This window comes from Rattus norvegicus, chromosome 7, assembly GCF_021556685.1.
Source record: "Rattus norvegicus strain SHRSP/BbbUtx chromosome 7, alternate assembly SHRSP_T2T, whole genome shotgun sequence".
Classification (NCBI taxonomy): Eukaryota; Metazoa; Chordata; class Mammalia; order Rodentia; family Muridae; genus Rattus; species Rattus norvegicus.
Window position 1 is genome coordinate 67,439,754 of NC_141540.1, and position 24,058 is coordinate 67,463,811.

The 24,058-nt window shown below is 42.0% G+C and overlaps 1 protein-coding gene and 1 pseudogene across 5 annotated transcripts; both read right to left on the bottom strand.

The window, feature by feature from the left end:
* Positions 1-5,549: 5,549 nt before the first annotated feature.
* LOC148004718 (transmembrane emp24 domain-containing protein 2 pseudogene) lies at positions 5,550-6,519 on the bottom strand (annotated as a pseudogene).
* Positions 6,520-7,533: 1,014 nt separating this feature from the next.
* Positions 7,534-19,531, bottom strand: Rxylt1 (ribitol xylosyltransferase 1). Of its 5 annotated transcripts, none has more exons than XM_087556407.1 (7): positions 19,469-19,531; positions 18,979-19,235; positions 17,986-18,141; positions 16,589-16,691; positions 10,768-11,082; positions 8,784-8,954; positions 7,535-7,961 (listed from the first exon to the last, which is right to left on the bottom strand). In XM_087556407.1, exons 2-7 carry the CDS (start codon positions 19,145-19,147, stop codon positions 7,544-7,546), a joined length of 1,332 nt encoding a protein of 443 aa, XP_087412533.1. In that variant the 5' UTR covers positions 19,148-19,235; positions 19,469-19,531; the 3' UTR covers positions 7,535-7,543. The 5 variants fall into 5 exon arrangements, with proteins under 5 accessions (NP_001019930.2, XP_087412533.1, XP_087412534.1 ...); XM_087556408.1 differs by having other exon boundaries at positions 19,438-19,531; NM_001024759.2 differs by lacking the exon at positions 19,469-19,531 and having other exon boundaries at positions 7,534-7,961; positions 18,979-19,247.
* Positions 19,532-24,058: the final 4,527 nt, after the last annotated feature.

Consider the following 24,058-nt stretch of genomic DNA (forward strand, 5'->3'; position numbering starts at 1 on the left):
TTTTTTTTGGTTCTTTTTTTTCGGAGCTGGGGACCGAACCCCGGGCCTTGTGCTTCCTAGGTAAGTGCTCTACCACTGAGCTAAATCCCCAGCCCCCTGGAATTCTTTCAGCGATTTTTGTGACTTCTCTCTATGGGCTTGTACTTGTTTATTTATGTTTTCCTGGAATTCTTTCAGGGATTTTTGCGATTCTTTCAGGCATTTTTGCGATTCCTCTCTGTAGGCTTCTACTTGTTCTCTAAGGGAGTTCTTCACGTCTTTCTTGAAGTCCTCCAGCATCATGATCAAATATGATTTTGAAACTAGATCTTGCTTTTCTGGTGTGTTTGGATATTCCATGTTTGTTTTGGTGGGAGAATTGGGCTCCGATGATGCCATGTAGTCTTGGTTTCTGTTGCTTGGGTTCCTGTGCTTGCCTCTCGCCATCAGATTATCTCTAGTGTTACTTTGTTCTGCTATTTCTGACAGTGGCTAGACTGTCCTATAAGCCTGTGTGTCAGGAGTGCTGTAGACCTGTTTTCCTCTCTTTCAGTCAGTTATGGGGACAGAGTGTTCTGCTTTCGGGCGTGTAGTTTTTCCTCTCTACAGGTCTTCAGCTGTTCCTGTGGGCCTGTGTCTTGAGTTCACCAGGCAGGTCACTTGCAGCAGAAAAGTTGGTCTTACCTGTGGTCCTGAGGCTCAAGTTCGCTCGCGGGGTGCTGCCCTCGGGCTCTCTGCGGCGGCAGCAACCTGGAAGATATGCGCCGCCCTTTCCGGGAGCTTCAGTGCATCAGGGTTCCAGATGGCCTTTGGTGTTTTCCTCTGGCGTCCGAGATGTGTGTGCAGAGAGCAGTCTCTTCTGGTTTCCCAGGCTTGTCTGCCTCTCTGAAGGTTTAGCTCTCCCTCCCACGGGATTTGGGTGCAGAGAACTGTTTATCCAGTCTGTTTCCTTCAGGTTCCGGCAGTGTCTCAGGCAGGGGTCCTGCCGCTCCTGGGCCCTCCCCCGAGGGAGCCCAGAGGCCTTATACAGTTTCCTCTTGGACCAGGGATGTGGGCAGGGGTGGGCAGTGTTGGTGGTCTCTTCTGCTCTGCAGCCTCAGGAGTGCCCACCTGACCAGGCGGTTGGGTCTCTCTCTCACGGGGTCTGGGAGCAGAGAGCTTCATTAAATACTTTAAAGGTCACATTCATCATATTTTGGGAAAGTTTTGAGGGCTATCTTTTAAGTATACTGATTTTAAATAAACTTTACTTATTTATTATATAAGCTTATATAAAAGTTATTTGCTTTAGGCTTGACCTTGAAAACACACACACACACACACACACACACACACACACACACACACAGAAACACAAACACACGTTTCCCATATGTATCCCATATCTATGTTTTCCGTATATGTTTCTCTCTATATATATGTTTTCTATATATATATTTAAATAAAGCTTATTCCTGTACATAAATTACATTTGTATTTAGCATGACTACAATATAGTTCTGAACACTAAAGAATTTCATCGGGGCTGGGGATTTAGCTAAGTGTAGAGCGCTAGCCTAGCAAGCGCAAAGCCCTGGGTTCGGTCCCCAGCTCCGAAAAAAAAAAAAAAAGAATTTCATCATTTACAAAGTCATTGACTATTAACTTATATTACTTAATTATCTTTAACAGTTCATAAGTTAGTAACTTCTATAAGATTAGGATTTGAATTTTTAAATCTTAATTTAAATTTGTTTAATCTTAATCTTGTTTTCTTGATCTTTTTATAGTGCACTGTCACAGAATATAACTTTCTAATATGACTCAGTTTACTCAAATATCTAAAGCTTAATAGAGCCAGCACCCACATTGTGCTGGTGGATAGAGGCCTAGCTATTTCCATACACTCCAGTATCCAGGGGCAGCCGTACCCAGCTGCACCTAGTGACTCTTGAACTTGTCTTAGTCTTTGGAGTTGGGGTTTGAAGGATGGCAGCAATCCTACTCTGAGGTAGTTTCCTTTTGCCTCCTTTCCATTGTTAGCCAAGATAAGTGATCTCTGGTGTACAACATTGGGTTTTTCTCAGAAGAGGGCCTCAACTATGTTGTGGGATGCTGTGAGTAGCAGTTCCTTTTCAGGGTCAGGTTAGTGGCCTGTCTACCTTTTGCCTCAGGGGAATCTTCTCTGTGACGTCATCATCAGACAAGATGGTAGCAAGGTTGATAGCAAAGGATTTCAAAAACCCGATTCAAGGGTGGTCCAGGAGTAGGGCCTGGTATTCAGTCACACAGGCATTAGACAGTTGGCATCCTCTAGTGGTAAGAAGTCCTCTTTCTCTATAGATCATTCCATGGACATGTGTGGTAGTAAAAGCACAGCGACTATTCATGTATAGGGTGGTGGTCTTTAAATCTTTGGGACGATAGGGTCTATGTAAGTTGCCTCTTGTTACCTTCCTTGCGCTCTCTCTATTTAAAAGCAAAGGTGGGCACAGGCTCCTTCTGGTAGTATAAGCCACAAGATAAACCAGATATAGCTGGCTACTCCCATAAGTTCTGGGCTACCTTTGCACTAATATATTTTTTGGGCAGGACAGATTGTAGGTCAAAGGCTTGATGGCTGGGTTGGTGTCCACATTTCTCTTTCAGTAGCCCACAGAGTAACTTCCTGCACCAAAAAGACTAGATCACAGGGGTGATGGTGCCAGGTAGGCATCAGTTCAAATTCTCAATATTCAATGAGTTGTGTGGGTGTTGTGCTAGGCAATGGGACCCTGCTGTCAGTGTTTGGAGAGTCACCTTTGATCTTAGCATCAGGCTGGGTTGCTTGGGTTCCATGGGATCCCCTTGGTCAACAAGGCTATAAGAGATGGCCAATTGAGACTTTATATGCCCCATTACTAGGAGTCCTCACAGGATTACCTTTAAAGATTCCACTGTACTAGGTTTCTACACCTCCCTTCTGAGATAACCCCAATTCCAGCTTTCTCTCCCAGCACTCTCTCCCTCCATCCTATCTCCCCCCTTAACCCGCCTGTTCCCATCCCCACCTGCCCAGTCCACCAAAAAAACCATCTATTTCTCCTTCCTAGAGAGATCCATGTATCCCCCTAGACCTCTCCTCTTTACTTAACCTGTGCGAGCCTATGGATTGTGGCTTGGGTATCACTTACTTAATGGCTAATATCCACTTACAAGTGAATACATGACATTTTTGTCTTTCTGGGTCTGGGCTACCTTACTCAGGGTGACTATCCCTAGTTCCATCAATTTGCCTGCAAATTTCATGATGCCATGTCTTTTTTTCCTTTTTTTTTTAACAGCCGAGTAAAAATCCATATTGTAAATGTATCACATTGTGTTTATGTATTCTTCAGTTGAGAGACTTGTAGGTTGTTTCCAGTTTCTGGCTATGATGAATAAAGCATCTATGAGCATAGTTAGACAAGTGTCCTTGTGGAGGATGGAACATTCTTTGGGTATATGCCCAGGAATGGTATAGCTGGGCCTTGATCAAGGAACTGCCATATTAATTTCTATAATGTCTGTACAAGTTTGCAATTCCACCAGCAGTAAAGTGTTCTTGCTCCACATCTTCTCTAGCATGAGCTGACACTTGAGTTATTCTTCCGACAGGTGTAAGATGGGATCTTGAAGTAGTTCTGACTTTCATTTTCCTGATGTAAGGATATTGAGTATTCAAATGGTTTCTCAGGCAGTTGGATTCCCTCTATCTAAAATTCTGTTTAGATCTGCTCTTCAGTTTTTAGAATTTTTTTTTCTTTTTTGGAGCTGGGGATCGAACCCAGGGCTTTGTGCTTGCTAGGCAAGCGCTCTACCACTGAGCTAAATCCCCAACCCTAGAATTATTTTTAAATTTATTTATTTACTTTACCATCCAGCATCAGTCCTTCCTCTCCTCTCAGTACCCCCTTATGGAGTCCTTCCTGTGTTTCACCTTCCTTTTCTCTTTTGAGAAGGGGAAGCTCCTCCTCTTGTTGTGCTCCCCCTCCCCCTGCACATCAAGTTTCTGCAGGACTAGTCACATCCTCTCCCACTAAGGCCAGACAAGGAGGTCTGTTTGTGGGTGTAGGATCCATAGGCAGACAAGCAAGAGGCTCAAGGACAGCCCTTGCTCCAGTTGTTGGGGGACCTGCATGAAGACCAAACTGCACATCTGTTACATATGTGCAGGGGCCTTGGTCTAGCCCATGCTTGCTCTCTGGTTGGTGATTCAGTCTCTGCAAGACCCCAAGGGTTGAGGCTAGTTGAATCTGTTGATCTTCTTGAGGAGTCCCTGTCCTCTTCTGGTCCTTCGATCATTCTCCCTACTCTTTCGTAAGACTCCCAAGCTCCATATGCTCTATTTTAAGTTGTATGATTTGATTTTTTTTGATATGTAGTTTCTTGAGTTATTTTATTTTTTAAAAGAATTATTTACTGAACTTGAGGTATATTAGATATAAAACCAATTTTAAATTTACATCTTTTGTTTCAATTCTGAAATGTTCTCTCTCTCTCTCTCTCTCTCTCTCTCTCTCTCTCTCTGTCACACACACACACACACACACACACACACACACACACACACTAGCATGCAACAGCTGCCCCACTGTGAGTCACTTTACCAACAAACTGTTGCAAGGATATCATATAGAAACTTGAAAAATCATTTGTCCTAAACATGAAAACCTGTAACAAATTTAAACTAAATTTATAAAACTTGTTACTTGTAGTTTTCCCCTTGCAAGAAAAATAAAATGTTCAGGTAACAGATATCACATAATCCTGGATTGTCCACACCCAAAGTAGAGCACCTTTCATTAAGCCCATCATCAGAGACATTTCTTCATTTTATATAAATAAAACTGACACGTGACAAAAAATAGAAAGACCCAGGAGGACAAACAAAACCCTAGTGCTAACATTGAAGACCAGAGCCACTGACTAAAAGGACACTGACTAAAAGGACAACAGTGGCTGCCATCATTGCAAGCAATCCCAGAGGCTTAATCCTTTGGCTTGAGGAGTGCAGGCTTCCACGTGAGGAATTGCTCTTCCTAAGTACCAACAATGGACAGACTATGCAGCACACAGGGACAGCAGTCTTGTTCTGATACCTGGTAAACTGGATTTGACAGTCGCTAAGTTATTGGCTACTTGTGTCAGTCACTTCAATTAAAGGTGATTCCGTTCTAAGTTTCAATATAAAACTTTGGGGGAGGTGTTGTGACGAATCTTTAAACTGAAGATAAAGTATGAGTGCCCACCCTGGTAACATGCTCCATCAGGTCTCTCCCGCTAAGGCAGGGCCACAAGGGTCACGATTCCGATTGCTGTTGCTGGAATGACTTGACAAAATGACCGCTGATGATGAACCACAGCTGAGGGACTGTTAGAAAGCAGTCAGTTAATAAGTATTTTCAGGGTGGGGCTACTTCCTGGAGAGCCTACATTTTATTATAAAAACCAAAGGTAAAAACAGAATAAAATCATAATCCCATACAGCATTAACAGTCTCTGATTTCTTGGAAGGACCTGTATAATGGGCCTGCTTTCAAGTAAAATTATAGGCCAATCAAATGTCAAATATTCACTCTAACTTTCCTAAATAGGTTTTCCCAGAACCTACTATCCACAAAGAAACTTAAGTCATGAACGTTCAGAAAATAAAAACATATTAACTAATGGCATTATTATGACCAAGGTGTTTGGTAAACAAGTAAATCATGAATTTGTGATCAACAGGAAAAGGTCTTTTAAACAACCCCCAGGCTTCAAAAAAAAAAAAAAATCTCTTCAGGTAGTAGATCTGTCCCAATGTCATGGCAACTACAAGAGCTTCAAGAAGGACCAAAGGACCACTCTGCTGTTTGTATTGTCATTGATGGCTCTGTGTATTCTCTCCAGGACTTCCATGTACTCTTGTTCGTGCCTTACATCTGTCATTGCCACTGCCAGCTCATTAATCATTTCTTCTAATTTGTATGGATGAACTTCTGTCTTCATGGCTTGGCCTTTGGGAGCCTCCCCAATGTCAATGGTGAACATTACTGTCTTTGGAGTCATAGTGGACATCTGATTACTAAAGTAGAATTTGTCAGTTCCATCCATGTGGGTTGAGAACATGTACTTCCCACTGGACTCATAGTCTGTCTCTTTTATAGACTCCTTTATTATCTGGTCTGGTGAACTCCATGTTGATGTTCAGGAAGCTGACTCCCACCACCTCGAAGATGAGGCCCATCTTGGTGCCCAAGGTGACCTGTTCGAAGAAGCACTCCTCAGCATGTGGGTTGACCTTGCTGAAATAGCCCAGGGCCTTGGCAATACCAGCAGATCTGTGAGCATCACCGAGGTGCAGCACAGGTCGAAGTTGGGATTTGGACTGCGGCCTCCAGAGCTGCTACCACTGCTGTCATCTGAGCTTCCTCTTGAGTTCTTTATGTATTTTGGATATTAGTCTTCTATCAGACCTTGGTACACTGAAGAAGCCTGAACTAGGAGCCAAAAGAAACCTTTCCCTACTTGTTTCTGCTGGATGTTTTGTTCCAGTGTCATATTGAAATACAACTAAAACACAGTACGACCAGTTGGCTTATGAAAAGTCCTCATGGAAATTGCAGTTGTTAATCTGTTTTTCTGACTACAATTACCTCTCTTTTGATATATAACACCACTTCCCTAGAATTTATTATTTTAGGGTTTATTATTTTTAATATTGACAGATAAAAGTGAATGTGTTTATCAACTGCAATGTTTTGGGAATATATATATATATATATATGTATATGTATAGTGGACTGGTCATAGCTAGCTAATTAACATATAAACTACATCAGAGTTAATCCATTTTGTGAGCATACATAGCATCTAGTCAAGCATTTTCCAATTATATTATTATAATAATGACCATGTTGCACAATAGAGATGGTAAACTTTGTAGTCACTGGTCAGCATCTATACTTATACCCACACATGCAAATGTCAACCCTAGTAAATAGTACTTTACCAGTTAGTTATTACTTTTACACCATGTGTTGTATGTACTCGTGTGCCTGTGTCCATGCAGGACAGAAGAACGTGTCAGGACCTATAGAGAAATAATTACAGGTGGTTGAGTATCTGACATACATCTTGGGTACTGAACTCAGGTTATATGTAAGAGTAGTAAGTACTTTTAACCACTGACCCAGTGCTCCAGTCCCTTAGTGGGTTAAAGTCAATGAGAAAAGTTAGTGAAGGTTGACATTGACTTTAGAGAACTGAATCCAAGTAAGTTTTTACTTACCTGCCATGTGTATTTCTGTGTGCATGCTCGTGGGAGGTCACAAGACAGTCTGTGAGACACATTTTCTCTCCGTCTACTATGTGGTTTCTGGGCATCAGGCTTGGCAGCAAGCACCTTTAACCACTCATCCATTCTGCTAGTTCAAGCTCAGAAAAATACTGCCATCTCTTTTATCTTGTACATAGTAGTAGGCAAAAAGGAGAGCACTTGGTCTGTTACATGATAAAGCTGATGCAGGCAGCTTTGCAAGCACTATAAATATTCACACTTATAAATACACCATACTAGATATAATTAACCTTTATTATTCATAAAAAATGAACTTTCTAAAATTTTAGTAAATTTCCACTTTAGTTCTGTTTTGAAATGTTGGTACCAATGAAGTAACATTTTTCTTCTTTGAATCTTTTCTTGTAAGATTATAGTTTTTTCCTTTTCTAAAATAGCAGGGAGCTCCTTCCAGTTCTTGATGAAGATGAAGGGGGCCCCCATGGCCTTGAGTAACTGCAGAGGAGCGCTGTGCTGACTGGATGTGTTTCCACAGTGGCCAGCTGTCATCACGTCTTCTACCACAGGAATGGAGCCAAAGGAGCAGGCCTCATAGATCCTGTAACATTCAGTGTTCACTCCTACAGGGCACAATGTGAGGTCACTATGAAGCAAAGCATCTTGGTAATTTTTAAGGCTTTCATTTGTCTCCTGAGGCTGCCACCTAGAAAGTTAAACAAAGAAATCCATGTAGGGTTTTACTTTGCTTATGGAGTCTTTTATTGAAGGAAATCTTTTTAATGTCAAGTATCAAAACTGTGAACACATTATAGAGATGATAAATGTGAGAGATGCTGAAAATGTTGGACCAAATACATTTCTTAAAACTTTTTAAGATTTTGGGATGTGGATATAGCCCGGGTGGTAGCACTAAGACCTAGTTCTGATCATCATCTGTGCATAAAACTGGGTATATAAGTCTGTAATTGTTGCAACAAGAACCTACTCTTCCTCCAGTAAGGCTTTCCTCCTCTACACCACCCTCATCCATTCACTCACACCATCCCCTCTTGCCTTATGACCTTTGACTTTGTTCCTCCCTTTGCATGGACACTGTTGACTCCTATAACCTCTTCAGGTCTGTCTACTCAGAGTCTGCATGGTCTTCTTCTGCTTAATTCTTTTCCTGCACGGTATTATCATCTGACACACACTATGTTTACTTGTCTCTTCCTGCAACAAACACTTCAATACTATAGGAGCACATCCTCTGTCCTGCTTAACTCCCATCCCCACCCCACAACTATTGACATTATCCTGAGTAAATTCGTTTCTGGCGTATGATAGTTGTTTGGTAAGTTGTGCAAATGAATTTAATATAATTACATTAATAGCAGTGATATCCATCTAGACAACAATTTCTGTTACAATTAAAAAATAAATTTCTAGATCTAGAAGCTTAAATGGAGTTACTAGGAATTCTTTGGAAACCTTTTTGTAGACAAGGTGATACTCAGATTTGGGGACACATAAACATAGAACTTACTGTTCTCTTGCAGAAACCCAACAAAGTTTATCATTTCCATCTTGTTTCAAAATGTTCATTAGTGCTTGTCTTGATGAATTTTCATAGATAGTCCCTAAGAAATTACATATATAGGGTCTCTCATCATGCAGCATGGACCAGCTGGCTTCAACCACAGGAAACTTCCTGTATCTATAAAAAAATATAATAAATAACTACACAGTAGGACTGCCCTATAGTTTGGCTTGTTAGGTCATATATATTAAGGAGATTTAAAATATGATTTCCAAACACACTGTACAACACAGACACATACAATCATTTTTGTCCATTAAAAAAGAAAATGTTCATGAACTCTGAAAGATTAATTCCAAGAAATTTTCAAATATATTAAGACAATAACAAATAAAACCTGTGTCACTCTACAAATGAGGTTGACTACAAGTGACCCATTCCATGTGCATTGGGCAATGATTTGAATAAAACTGTGTGCCTGAAATCGATGCTCTATATGAGATTACTATGGCATTTTGCATCAAATACCTTGTTGTTGGAACAGTCCTATATGTGCTATGTTTAATAGCATCCCTGGGCTCTACCCATTTGATGACACTTGTTACAATTTCCTTTCTTTACTTGAGACAATCAAAAGTTTCCAGTTGTTACTGAATGTCTCCTCACTGGGAACAGGACGAATCTGGCAATACCAGAATTGCTATATTTCTATCATCGATTATATGAATAGGTATGTCATACAGTTTGGAAAAAGTGAAAATATTTCTATCAATATAGGCTCTTCTCAAGGAATAGATTTTTCTGAAGATTTTAAGGGTGAATGTAGTTAAAAAGTATTTGAAACTTTAAGACTGGTCCTAGCCTAAGCTTATTCATCTGGAATGTTATACATATAGGTGTAGGAATCTGTGTCATTTCTCTAGTGACATCTGTGTTGCTGAATAGAAAACTGTTTGAGTCTACAAATGGTGGTAAACTCTGATGTATTAATGCATGTCTGATTCAATTCTATCAGTGAGATGATTCATTTATTCAACAAATAATTGAGTACCTACAGTGCATAAACACTATTTTAAAATTTATTTTCATTTATGTCTATCTGTAGGCCTGTTTGTCCCCATATGTATCCATTTACCCAGAGAGTACAGAAAAAGGTGTTAGATCCACTGGAACTAAAATCACATATGGCTGTGAGCCACACCATACGGGTGCTGGGAACTGAACCCGAGTTCCCTGTAAGAGCAGCAAGTGTTCTTAACTGCTGGGCCACTCTACAGCCTTTCATGAACTATATTAAAGCAGGGAAGACAATTCCTGCCCTCAGAAAGTTTACATACTAGTGAGAGCCTATCTGGAAGTTTAAAAATCTATCCATAGAAAGCTTAAAACATGCATTCCAGGTTGGAGATTTAGCTCAGTGGTAGAGTGGCTTGCCTAGCAAGCGCAAGGCCCTGGGTTCAGTCCTCAGCTCCAAAAACAACAACCACAACAAAACATGCTTTCCATTTTTTCAAGCTGGAGGATGATTATATTGAGGACCCTAAACTATCATTTCATTAACCTTTGCTTTTATAACAGTTGAGATTTACATGAAGTGAGCCATTCACAAACCTAAGGGTAAGAATATACTTTATATGAACATATTGCTACAACAGTATTTGTTTCCACTAAATTATGGCGCCTTTTCATTCTCTGTTAAATGCCTTTTTAGGATTTAAAATTTTAGCCTATCTCCATTTTAAAACAGAAACAACAAAAATGCACTCATCAGTTCTCAGAAGAGGGTAAAATCCAACAGCAGCAGCAGCAGCAACAACAATCAGTGATCATTGTGACTGACCTAGGCATGAGGCCACACTCTATTGACTGTAGGAAAGATTGCCCCTGGCTTCATCATCTGTGAGCTCACTGCCATTTAAAACACCATCTTCCTGGTTCAGAACATTAGACCGTAAGAGTCTAGGCATACATTATCTTATCTTGTACTTACGTTGCTACACCTAACGGCCACTGGAGGACATCTGCACCATTAATCCAAGGGCTGTCATATGTTATGAAAAGTAGGTCCACGAAGCCTCCATTTCTTCTGAGGAACTGCATTATCCAGTCATTATCACAGTGCTCATCTCCAAGCAAGACAACAGCCAGATGCTGCAGTTTTTGGGTTTGTATTAAATTCTGGGCATAAGTTAACCACTGGGTGGCATGGAAGATCTTTGCTTTTTCTCTTCCATTTAAAACAAGGACCACATTGTCCACATCTATGGAGAAGTACCCGGGAACTACAGCTGGGCCAGTGATGAAGCTTAGAAAAGAACACACCACAAAACAAGAGAGAAATAAAACTAAACAAAGGAATATTTCAGTAATTTATATAAAGTCCAGAATGAGATTTAATATTTTCTTTTGAAATGCAATTTGTATAATGCAAGTTCTTCTGAGTAAGACTGGAGCAGCCTATAGACCAAAAGAAAGCTTTGGGTGCAGAAATGGCATATGAGGAAGGCTACACGGACTCTCATTTTCTCACCGAAGGAAAAGCATCAAAAATAATGTAAAGGAAAGCATCAAGCTTCAGGGGATTCTTAACATAGAATTGAAAGGATTTGTATGCGTGTTTGTGCGTCCAAGCATGTATGCATACCAAGTGTGTGTGTGGAGGCCACAGGCACTTTGCAGGGATTGGTTCTCTCCTTCCAACATGAAGGTCTTGGGGCTGAATTCAGGTTGTCTGACTTGGGGGCAACCACTCTTAACTCATCTTGCCAGTCCTTAAAATATGATCTTATAACAATATAAAAGTACATATTGAAAAATACTTATATATCTTCTATTAGTAGAAATAAAAAATATGAGCAAGAGTATACAATGAATTCATAAGATCAATTCTCTTTGAGGAACGAAGAATAATAAGTCTAGGAAACAAAGAAAGGCCTTCATTTATTGGAAACAATTCTTTTAAGAGGAAAGTTAAATATAAAGATTATTCACAGCAGCTAAAATATGTTAAGTATGAATAGTTAGGAAATGGGAGTATGTTGCATTTCTTCGTTTGAAATATATTAATAATTTTCATAAATGAAATAGACATGTGTTAGCACTCAGACTGTCATATGCTACCCCAATCACTGCCACCAAAGTATTCTGAACACTGTCCGTCAAGGCACAAGGGAGTGGGATGTGGGGAAATGAAAACATTCATTCTGTATACAGAAGAAAGGAAAGAGAGGCAGTGCCTGGGAGAACAGTGATATAGATGGAACACACAGATGTAGGAATGGGCATCTGGGACTAGGGAAGATCACCTCATAGAGAGTCAGGAGGCGAGAAGGCTCTGACAGAGGACAGGTAAAAATGCCTGAGCATTTAGTGAGGAGAGATAATTATCAATGTCCTCGCTTTCCCTTGAGCTGCTGATCTTCTTTCAGAGTGTTTGGAATAAAAACGTATGCCACCACTGCCTGTCTATGTGGTGCTGGGAACCAAGCCCCGAGTCTGCATGTTAGGGAAGCCTTCTACTAACTGAGCTGTATTTTTAGCCCATTGCTACTGCATTAACAAGGTGAAATGATGAAAACTGTTGAAGTTTACTACTATACATTAACATTGTAAAGCCTCTGTATGACTTAGTATAATATACAGAATGAATGCTATGCTTTAGTCAACTAAGGTTATCTTTGAAAATCCATTTACTGAGGAATAATTTAAAGAGCTCACATGCAGAATTCTGAAAAGTAATTTGTTCTTGTATATTACTTTGCATATGTCTAAGCATCAGAACTTACAAATTCCAATATATTTTCTATTGATTGTCTCAATTGAAAAATGTCTTCAGAGTAAATACTAAATACCTCAATATAGAGAACCCAGAGAAATTTAAATCCTGAATGTCTGTGCAAACAATGTATTTTTGGAATTCATTTAAGTTAGTACCTATGTAATTTGACTGAACTTACAAGTTGCAATTCCAAGTTTGTTACTTTTGGATCCATTATATACTACTTTTCATTGCTTAGTAAGGTATTTTAAGAATCTGTTACAGCGCTTGAATACAAAATTCTCTAAGAGAAAATAGCACTGTTTTTCGATGATAGCAGAAAATCTTGCATAAAAATTTCAGAAAGGTAAAATGGGGCTTAGCCTCTCTTGGTGGGAGTTAACAGTGTTTGCTTTAATCCCCTTTCTATTCCTTGGTAACACCAAGTTATTGTAAGCTTAAGGATGCTACTTATGCTTAAGTCCAAGTGGATCAAGGACCTCCACATCAAACCAGATACACTCAAACTAATAGAAGAAAAACTAGGGAAGCATCTGGAAAACATGGGTACTGGAAAAAATTTCCTGAACAAAACACCAATGGCTTACGCTCTAAGATCAAGAATCGACAAATGGGATCTCATAAAACTGCAAAGCTTCTGTAAGGCAAAGGACACTGTGGTTAGGACAAAACGGCAACCAACAGATTGGGAAAAGATCTTTACCAATCCTACAACAGATAGAGGCCTTATATCCAAAATATACAAAGAACTCAAGAAGTTAGACCGCAGGAAGACAAATAACCCTATTAAAAAATGGGGTTCAGAGCTAAACAAAGAATTTACAGCTGAGGAATGCCGAATGGCTGAGAAACACCTAAAGAAATGTTCAACATCTTTAGGCATAAGGGAAATGCAAATCAAAACAACCCTGAGATTTCACCTCACACCAGTGAGAATGGCTAAGATCAAAAACTCAGGTGACAGCAGATGCTGGCGAGGATGCGGAGAAAGAGGAGAAAGAGGAACACTCCTCCATTGTTGGTGGGATTGTAGACTGATACAACCATTCTGGAAATCAGTCTGGAGGTTCCTCTGAAAATTGGACATTGAACTGCCTGAGGATCCAGCTATACCTCTCTTGGGCATATACCCAAAAGATGCCCCAACATATAAAAAAGACACGTGCTCCACTATGTTCATCGCAGCCTTATTTATAATAGCCAGAAACTGGAAAGAACCCAGATGCCCTTCAACAGAGGAATGGATACAGAAAATGTGGTACATCTACACAATGGAATATTACTCAGCTATCAAAAACAATGACTTTATGAAATTCGTAGGCAAATGGTCAGAACTGGAAAATATCATCCTGAGTGAGGTAACCCAATCACAGAAAAACACACATGGTATGCACTCATTGATAAGTGGCTATTAGCCCAAATGCTTGAATTACCCTAGATGCCTAGAACAAATGAAACTCAAGACGGATGATCAAAATGTGAATGCTTCACTCCTTCTTTAAAAGGGGAACAAGAATACCCTTGGCAGGGAATAGAGAGGCAAAGATTAAAACAGACACAGAAGAAACACCCATTCAGAGCCTGCCCCACATGTGGCCCATACATATACAGTCATCCAATTAGACAAGATGGATGAAGCAAAGAAGTGCAGACTGACAGGAGCCGGATGTAGATCTCTCCCGAGAGACACAGCCAGAATACAGCAAACACAGAGGCGTATGCCAGCAGCAAACCACTGAATTGAGAATAGGACCCCCGTTGAAGGAATCAGAGAAAGAACTGGAAGAGCTTGAAGGGGCTCAAGACCCCATATGTACAACAATGCCAAGCAACCAGAGCTTCCAGGGACTAAGCCACTACCTAAAGACTATACATGGACTGACCCTGGACTCTGACCTCATAGGTAGCAATGAATATCCTAGTAAGAGCACCAGTGGAAGGGGAAGCCCTGGGTCCTGCTAAGACTGAACCCCCAGTGAACTAGATTGATGGGGGGAGGGCAGCAAGGGGGGGAGGATGGGGAGGGGAACACCCATAAAGAAGGGGGGGGATGTTTGCCCGGAAACTGGGAAAGGGAATAACACTCGAAATGTATATAAGAAATACTCAAGTTAATAAAAAACAAAAAAAACCAAACCAAAACAAACAAAAAAAAAAGGATGCTACTTATGACTCTGTAGGAATCTTTTGGAAACTTCTATGTAATATAGTAGAACTATTATTAGCTTAAGTCTACTGACATGTTTGCTGTTCAAATACAAATACAGATAGCAATTTATGCATACAATAGACATTCACTGTCTCTTTCTCTGATTAGCAATTGAATCCAGAGTGCTTTACACATTCTAGGACAGTGTTCCTACCATAAAGGTCCAAGCCCAGTGACACATTTCCTTCTAAACAGTGGAAACTAAGTACTATAAAGTTTGGGACTATACATATGACCTACAATGAGATTACAGCAATGCGTATAAATACCTAAACAGGTACTTATACCTTTCACGTATGATTCCGTGAGAGATTTATGCAGTTGGGTTAAGGAGGCAGCTTATTTGGTAAACTGCTTGCTTGCAAGCATGAAGACCTAAGTTCAAATCTTGAACTGTGTAAAAAGGTAGATGTGGTGTTAGGGACTGGCAGATCCCTGGTGCTCACTGTCCAATCAACCTAGCCTAATCATTAAACTTGTATAAGTGACCTTTTTCCAAAAACAAAAAAAAGAAACAAAACTTGCAGCTGGTGCTTTTGAGAGAGAGAGAGAGAGAGAGAGAGAGAGAGAGAGAGAGAGAGACAGACAGACAGACAGACAGACAGACAGTCAGAAAGACAAAGACAGTGGAAGTGTGGTGCATGTGCATTGATGAGAACAAGAAGACAGAGGGAAAGGGGTGGAGTTTACAGAGAAGGAACCAGAGGGCAGGGAATGTGGGTTGGTTTGCATCTAAACAGTCTACTCATCTACTAACACTAAATAAAATACTGACTTGAAAACAAACAGGGTTTACAGTTCCTAATGAAGAATGCCCAAGGCTGCCCTGCTTCCCACTTGGAAGTACAAGTACCCTCCTCCCCAGGAACATGGACTGGGGACAAAGGTAAGCCAACAGAACTGCGAAGCGTTTATAATGTCAGCAACCACGGCAGCCATGAAATTCACACGAAACTGAGATTAAATACAGCTTTTCCTTTCTTGGTATCTGTGGAAATGGATTTGTACTGGTTGACCACCCTACAACACAATTGTCTCAGGAAATAAATACATAAAAACAACTGTTTATTTTAGTAAAAAGCCAAAATGCAAACAGGACTTTCATGACAAAACTATGGTTTTCTAATTTAAATCTTTAATTCTTTTTAAAAATTAAGAAATCATAAGTTAAATGAAATAAAATCTTAAAAGTCTTAGGTTTTACGGACTCTAAAAATCCAAACAGAAACAGTTCTGAACTTTGCAAATATAAATAATGGAAAACTATATCATTAAATAAATCATAGTAGATAGAACATAGAATGTTGTAATAAAAAAGTTGAATTCTACCTGAATACTTTCAGGTTCACATAACTATTAACGAAAAAATTATAATGATGTTTGTTTACATATTAGTCCTCCAAGGCACAGAACATTACATATCCACTTACAGTTCAGTGTATAAAATGTGGAACATGAAGTTTTCCATATCACCAGCCAAAAACAAAACAGAAATAAGACTCCAAAACTTATTCTACAGACCTTTAATTTTGTTTTTTTGTTTTTTTTTCCCAGTATTGGGGACTGGCTCGAGGACCTTGCTCATGCCAGGCAAGTACTCTACCACTGAGGTTCATGGCCCGCTCTCCCTCCAAAATTATTCTGTAATGTCCAATTTATCAAGAAAATGTTTAATGAAGCTTGAGCGATGAACACATATTTCCAGGATTTATTTCTGTATTTTTCCCAAGCTGAAGGGGAAATGACTTGTAAAAGTGTATTTTCCTCTAGTAGTTACATAAAACATCACATAGCAGTACAAGGTTAACATTATCCAATGAGTACCTGTAATGTGTTCTTCCTACAACTGACTGTCCTTCCCTCCACTGAGCAGTCACATCAGCAGGAGCGAGAGTGCCTTCAAAAACATGTTCCCAGAGATAGAGACCTGGCAATCATAGAGCAAGCATAGAAACATCTGCTGTTTTATCCACGTTAGTATGTCAAAAACTGTTTTGTTTTTTTCTATTTTCCCTGGAAGTTTCTTGCCATGGTCTGCTTGTAGGCAGTGCTATCAAGACAAGCCCCAGTGGACAATATAGTAGCTAACTGTACAAGGGTCAGACTTCAGGGGTTGTAGGTGTTAAAGTGGATTGTAGTAAAGACAACAAAATATCTTATTTATATTGAGGAATCACTAATGTTACTGAACCTTACTATCCATCATATTTGGAAGCTAAATATGTACTATAAACTAAAATATCATTATTAGAATTAATTTAATATAACTGGAGGGACTAAACATTTTGTTCTGAAGCCAGAGGAGCTCAGCAGTATACCAAAACATGCAGTATGTCAAGGGGACATTACCTCACTAATTGATCAGACATTGTTGAATGCATGACATGAATCAGACAACTGATACCTTATCCTATCTCTTTAGGACACTCGTGATGCTTTGCTTTTGTTTTATTTGGATGAAAGCTTTAAGAGTGGACAAGATAAGCAGTACCCACAAGGTAATATTAATATGAATTCATATTAATATGAAGTCACAAAACCTTTGAGAACATTGTGTCAATTATATTGAAAGATATATTTTGTACCACTTCTAGTATGCCATGTTGCCAATGTCACCCAACAAACCCAGCACTCAGATAAAGCTTCCAAATGTGTCAGGCTGAAATATCCCCGTTTCTCTATGTTATATCTTAATCTGTAGACCCTGTGACTATTACCTGTCATGGTGGAAGTGTCTCAGTCTGACTAAGGTGCTGAGATAGAAGAAGGCCTTCCAGAGACAGATGACTCTCCTGCCTTGAGAAAGGCGGGGATAAAGTTGTAATGCTTTGAACCACTAAATATGGCGCTTTGTTACAGCAGCCAGAGAAAGCTGTGTGGTGTGGGGATAGAACATGGGACCTGGAAGTGAGGTGCTTCTGTAGCAAACAGTTAAAAATGAGGAGGTAGCTTTGAAATTGGGAAATGGAGGTGGCTGGAAGAGTTCTCAAGAATATGGTTTTTATTAAATTGCCTTAAACCCACTGCAGAAGAAATGCACAGTCTGTATGGTGAGGAAGACTCAGAAAAGAGGAATGCAGTAGAGAGAACCTACATTGTCTTAAGGACACTGTCAAAAACTGACTGCATTAAACAGTGAAACATATACACTAGTAAGTTCAAGTCCCGCACAGTACACATCACATACTCTTTGCATGCTTTTTCTCTTTACGGTTACTTACCGATGGCAGCTTTGCCCCAGATTTGCACACGATGCTCTATTTTTTCTTTTGTGGATTTGTTTAAGATTTGCAGGCCAGTTTTAATTCTGTGTTGCTGCTCGTTTTTTTCATCTCCTTCCCAAGGATTCCATTCTTCACTCTCCAACGCGGACTGCTCTGTTTTAAAGAAGAGTGACTTCGTTTACCAGTGAGGACTAACTGCAGATAGAAAGTCAAGTCATTTGAATGAGATGCCAGTTTCATCTTCTCTTCAGGCTTCAGAGACAAACAATCAAATTTGAGGTACACGACTGAATAAAAGAAAACAAGCCATTTTTTTTTTATTGAACCATCTCTGTCAAAGATTTTAAAAAGTTTAACACCAGATAAGAGAAGTATGTCCTTCACCGAAAACCTTTAGAAATACCTGCAGAAAGTCTATCAAGTCACATGCTTTAGGCTTTTCTGGAGTTCCTTCCTGGTTTTATGTAAGTGACCTATTAGTAGCTAGTCTTGAGCACACTGTCTCCACCAATTTCATACACAACTGTGTAAAAAAAATATTCTGCGCAAGGGAGTGGGAAAGGACTGCAATTCCAAAACAAATCACAAACACCAAGCGAGGCTCACTGCTGTAAATATAAATCACGGACTTCCGAAGTCACGTAGTCGGAAAAGCCCGTGTTTAACAAGGGAATGGAAGCTTTAAACTCAGCCTGCAGCATTTCTGCCAATCTCCGGCCTCTGAAGCATGCTGAGGGTCTACACCACATTTTAAAGGCCTGCGTGCGCGCCACCAGCCTCGGGTGGCCACTGTTGCAGGAAGCTCGCCCAGGATGAGCAGAGCTTCCGAGCCGAGCCCAGAGCTGGCTCCCGGGGCTGAGGACCCCGAGAGATCCGAGATCCGAGCCCCGAGCCTTGGCCCGCGTGGCTCATCGGCGCAGAGCCCGCTGCCCCGCATCCACGCACACGGCAGGGCCCGTAGGCCGCTGCTCGGTCCTGCCTGCGTCCTACCTCGGCCGCGCCTCTCCTTCGCTTGCGCCGCTGTCTTCCTGGAGCCCCGAGAGGTCGCGCCCGGCGGCCGGCGGCGGCGCCCGAAGAAGACGTGGTAGGCGGCGTAGATGGAGAAGAGGCAGTACAGGGCGACGAGGAGCGAGCAGAGCCGGGTCCGCGTCAGCCGCATCCCACCGCGGCTTCCCGGCTCCGCGTCCTCGCTTCCACCTTAGGCGTGAGGAAAAGCTTTGGTCCAGGGTTGCCGCCCTCCCTGTGGGCTAAGCCGGGAGAGGGTCCTCAGCGTTCTGTTTCAGCTCTCCGCCCCGTCTGTCCTCAAAACAGCTCGCCTACCCCACAGCTCCCGAAACACAGGCCGCAGACTGGGGCTGGCTGCGGACTTCAGACCCCGCCTCCTTACAACCAGCCTCCCTCAGGTCCCACCTCTCCACCCTCAGCCTCCCTCAGGCCCCGCCTCCTCACCCTCAGCCTCCCTCAGGCCCCGCCTCCTTACCAGCGTCCCCTAGACCCGGCTTCTTCACCCTCAGCTGCACTCAGGCCCCGCCTCCTCACAACCAGCCCCTCTCAGATCCCGCCTCCTGTCTCATAGCCTCACTCAGACCCCGCCTCCTTACCGTCAGTCACACTCAGGCCCCGCCTCCTCACCCTCAGCCACACTCAGGCCCCGCCTCCTCACCCTCAGCCACACTCAGGCCCCGCCTCCTCACCCTTAGCCTCACTCAGGCCCCGCCTCCTCACCCTTAGCCTCTCTCAGACCCCGCCTCCTCCTTCACAGAGACCCTCCTTCCACATTCACAGCCTCACTTAGGAGACTCAGCCTCATTTTTCCCAGCTTCACACTCTGCGCATTACTCTTAAATTCTCTCAGACCACGCCTCCCCATCTCCTCTAGGAACACCAGATCAGTGCTCAGAGTTCTGATCAGCCTCATCTCCTTGCACAGCCCCGCCAAGGTTAGTCTCCAGCGTCCTCCCTTGACCGGGACTGTTTCACTTCTAGCTCAGCTCTGCTCAGACCCTCAGGGCAGCTCCTCCGGAACAAAGGACGCATCTTATCCCCGTATGCTCCCCCACCCCTAACACACGCAAAGCTCTCCTCTCCTGCTGCTGGCTGACTGTAAATTATACATATATTCGTAAAACTCCCAAAGTACACACCGTTGTGGTATTGGCTGAAAAATGTTCCCTCCAGTTCATCATTGTGATAGAAATTCTCAAGGGGTGTCTTAACAACCCAGAGATTTTCTTCACAGCCTGGCCAGCCTTTGTTTCCGAATCTTTGGTAAAAGATTCCTGGGCCGTGTAAGAACCTATACGTCACTAGCTGTAGCTGTGAAATTAGGCTACATCCATGCATAACTATGTATATCTTTCTCTATACATCAGCCCTGTTATGTCCTTTAAGGGACACCATAGAAACTAGGATTTCTCTTCTCCCAGGAATCTTCCCCAACATGGACTACCTGGAGCTGGCTAGTAAGAAAGTCTCTGACCTGACTTGTGGGACAGTAGGTCACACGATATCTGCTTCAGCTTCATCAGGACCTCAGCCCCATGCCTAGGGACGTGGAGTGCTGCTGGGAGGCTGGGGGACAAAGTCTAGACAGGCCTTGCTGGAGACCCCTCCTAAACTCCCCCCCCTCGTCCATCACACCCTTGTCCAATAATTTTTAGTGTGATTTTGTGATTACATTTAGTGTGATAACAACAACCCAGTAAAGGTTTTGAGTGGCCCCGAGTTCTGTGAGACACTAACAAATTAATTGGCTTCATGGAGGGGCTCATGGTTTATCAGACTCTCAAGGCCGGGACTCGTGTCCAGATCTGGAGTAGGGGTTGTCTGTCTTGTGGATTGAGCCTTCAACTTGTGACATGCAGAACATGTCAGAACTTAAAGGACACCTGGCTTGTGTCCATTGCAAAATTTCTTGCTTGGTGATGGGGACACACCCCACACGTTCGGACATCATGAAACCAGTTTGTGCCCAGTGCAGGGAGGGAGGTTTGAGCCGTTTCCCTTTACACGATTGATAGGTTGTATATGTTTATGTGTTAAGTTCGTAAGCCTCAGACCCAGTAAGGGATAGTTTTCTGTGTATAATGCTGCTAAATATAAGCAGAGAGACTCTTTAGGAACTTACTGATTTGGAAGACAGTGAGCAGAATGTATTGCTTTCCTTAACCAAACAAGACAATAGATACTTTTGATCAGTAGTGTGTATTCACAGGCCTTCAAGACGACTCAACTGGTAAATCCACTTGTTCTGAAAACCTGATCCCAACTGGAAGGAGAGACGGAACTACTGAAAAATAGTACTCTGAACTTCACAGCCCTGCTCGCGCACACACACACACAGGCACACATGCAAATAAGATAAAATAAAAATTAAAAGAAAACTAAGAAAAGTGGTATACATTGTGATGGTTTGCATATGCTTGGCCCAGGGAGTGGCACTATAAGGAGGTGTGGCCTTGTTGGAGTAGGTGTGTCACTGTGGGCATGGGCTCTTCCTAGCTGCCTGGAAGTCAGTTTTCTCCTGTTTCCCTTCAGAACAAGATGTAGATCTCTCAGCTCCTCCTGCACCATGCCTGCCTGGATGCTGCCCTGTTCCTGCCTTGATGATAATGGACTGAACCTCTGACCCTGTAAGCCAGCCTCAATTAAATGTGCTTATAAGAGTTGCCTTGGTCATGGTGTCTGTTCACAGCAGTAAAACCCTAACTAAGACACATATCTGCTAGACTGAGGTTCTTTTTAATTTTCATTACACTTTGCTTTATGTCAAGATTGTTGTTAGGGTTCTGTCAATGGACTGGGTAATGCTCCCGCTTTTAAAAAATGTACCCAGATCATGTTAGACAACATGGAACTACTAGCTTCTTGGAAATTTGATTGTGCACTTCAGTAATGTTACTTGACCCTAGAGTTACTTCTGGGGACAATTCTTTAGTAATACTGTATTTGTGTTTATAATCTCTTTTTTAATTTTTCATTTTAAAGACTACAGTTTAGTCCTTCAGGGTCAAAATGATTGAAAGGTATCCAGTCTTCTCCGCTTGCTCCTTCTCCTCCTCCTCTCTGTCTGTCTGTCTCCCCACTTTCAGATAGTTCAGGTTTGCCTGAAAAATGCTAAATGGTGGAGGATGGCTTCCTGCTTCCACCTCACAAGTTCTAGACTGCAGTTGTGTGCCTGGGCCTTCTGGCTTCTTAGGTTTTCAAAATTTAGATTGTTTGGCTATGTTCTCTAGGGTCTCAGAACTTATGGACTGTCTCTATATACTAAGGGAACTTGTGATGACTTACAGCCTGTAGTCTAACTACCCCAACAATGGTCAGCTGTGAATGGGAAGTCCAAGGAGCTGGTAGTTGCCCAGTCCTATGAGGCTGGTTGTTTCAGCTGCTCTTCTGTAGGTGCCAACACATGTGTTGGCAAACAGGTGAAGAGTGACTCCTCCCTCTTCCAATGTTCTTATGTAGGCCTCCAGCAGAAGGTGTGGCCCAAATTAAAGGTGTGTACCACCATTCCTCAATCTAAGATTTGCTTTGTCCCAGGCTGCCTGAAAGTCAGTTTCTGCCCAAAACTCAGAGATCTCCTTGCCTCAGTCTCCTGGGATAAAAGAAATGTACTACTTTGCCTGGGCCTAAGCTTTTCATGGCCACTATACCTCAAGATCTCCGTGCCAAGACCCAGGTCAGAAACTTGTGTCTCCCAGCCTCAAGATCTGGATCACAGGTGAGCCCTCCAATTCTGGATTGTAGTTTATTCCAGGTATAGTCAAGTTGACAACCAGGAGTAGTCATTACAGGCTATTGTTGTTGTCTCTCCTTCCAACAATATTTGGGTTCACCGGTTTAACCCATTAGGCAACCATTAGCTTATGCGTTGGTTTTTATTATATTGTTCCCTTTGTTCACCTGTTTGCTATTTTCTCCTAAAATCTTTACTTGGACAGTTGGGTTAACTCTTACCATTGCTCCTTCACCAAACTAGAGATCTACTGCTTCCTTGATGGCACTGGCTGCATTCTGAAAGCGGTGATTTTGCTCTAATTTGACTTTCTTTGTTTTGATCCAGAATTAAAACTAGGAAAGATAGTACATGCTGTTTAATTTACCGCATGGTCAGGACTTTGTGGTCAGGCTTCTGATTTTCTCAATGAGATGGTTGACATCGTGCCTCATCCTCTTCTCCCTGGTTAATAATGAGGACAGATAAGTTTTAATTCTCTGCTTTTCACATTTCATTTCAGTTCCCATGAAATTTAGAACTTGTGGCATTTCTTATTTCACTCACGTTTCCATAGAACAACAGTTCATCATCAAACACAGTGAGGGCAGTGGTGGTTTGAAGGAAAATGACCCCTGTAGGCCCATGGGGAATGACACTATCAGGAGGTGTGGTCTTGTTGGAGTGGGCGTGGCTTGTTGGAGGAAGTGTCTCACTGATGGGGTGGGCATCGAGGTTTCAGAAGCTCAATCCGGGCCTAGTGGCTTACTCTCCCTGCTGATCCAGATGTAAAAGTTTGAACACCTTCTCCAGTACCATGCCTACCTGTACGCAGCCATGCTTCCTGACATGATGACAGTGGACTGAACCTCTAAACTGTGAGTCAGCCCTAACTCAATGTTTTCCTTTATAGGAGTTGCTGTGGTCACAGTGTCTCTTCACCCTAACTAAGACAGGAACTTGCACAGGGCGGGAACCTGGAGTCAGGCACTGATGCAGAGGCCATGGAGGGATGCTGCTTCCTGGCTTGCTCAGTTTGTTTTCTTATTAACCCAGGATCACCAGCCCAGAGACATCAGCATTCACAGTGGGGTAGGCCTTCCCCCAGTTCATCACTAATTAAGAAAATACCTTACAGCTGGATCTTAGGAAGGAATTTTCCTCAGTTAAAGCTCCTTCCTTTCATATGACTATAGTTTGTGTCAAGTTGGCATAAGCTCGCTAGCACAACGGAGGCCTTGTCAACCCGGCAAAGAAACACATCACTTTGAAACCATCTTTCCTTTCTTGTTCATTCCCAAGATCTCACACTAAAAACACGAATAACTTTAAAGGTAGCATAGTCTTTATAAATTC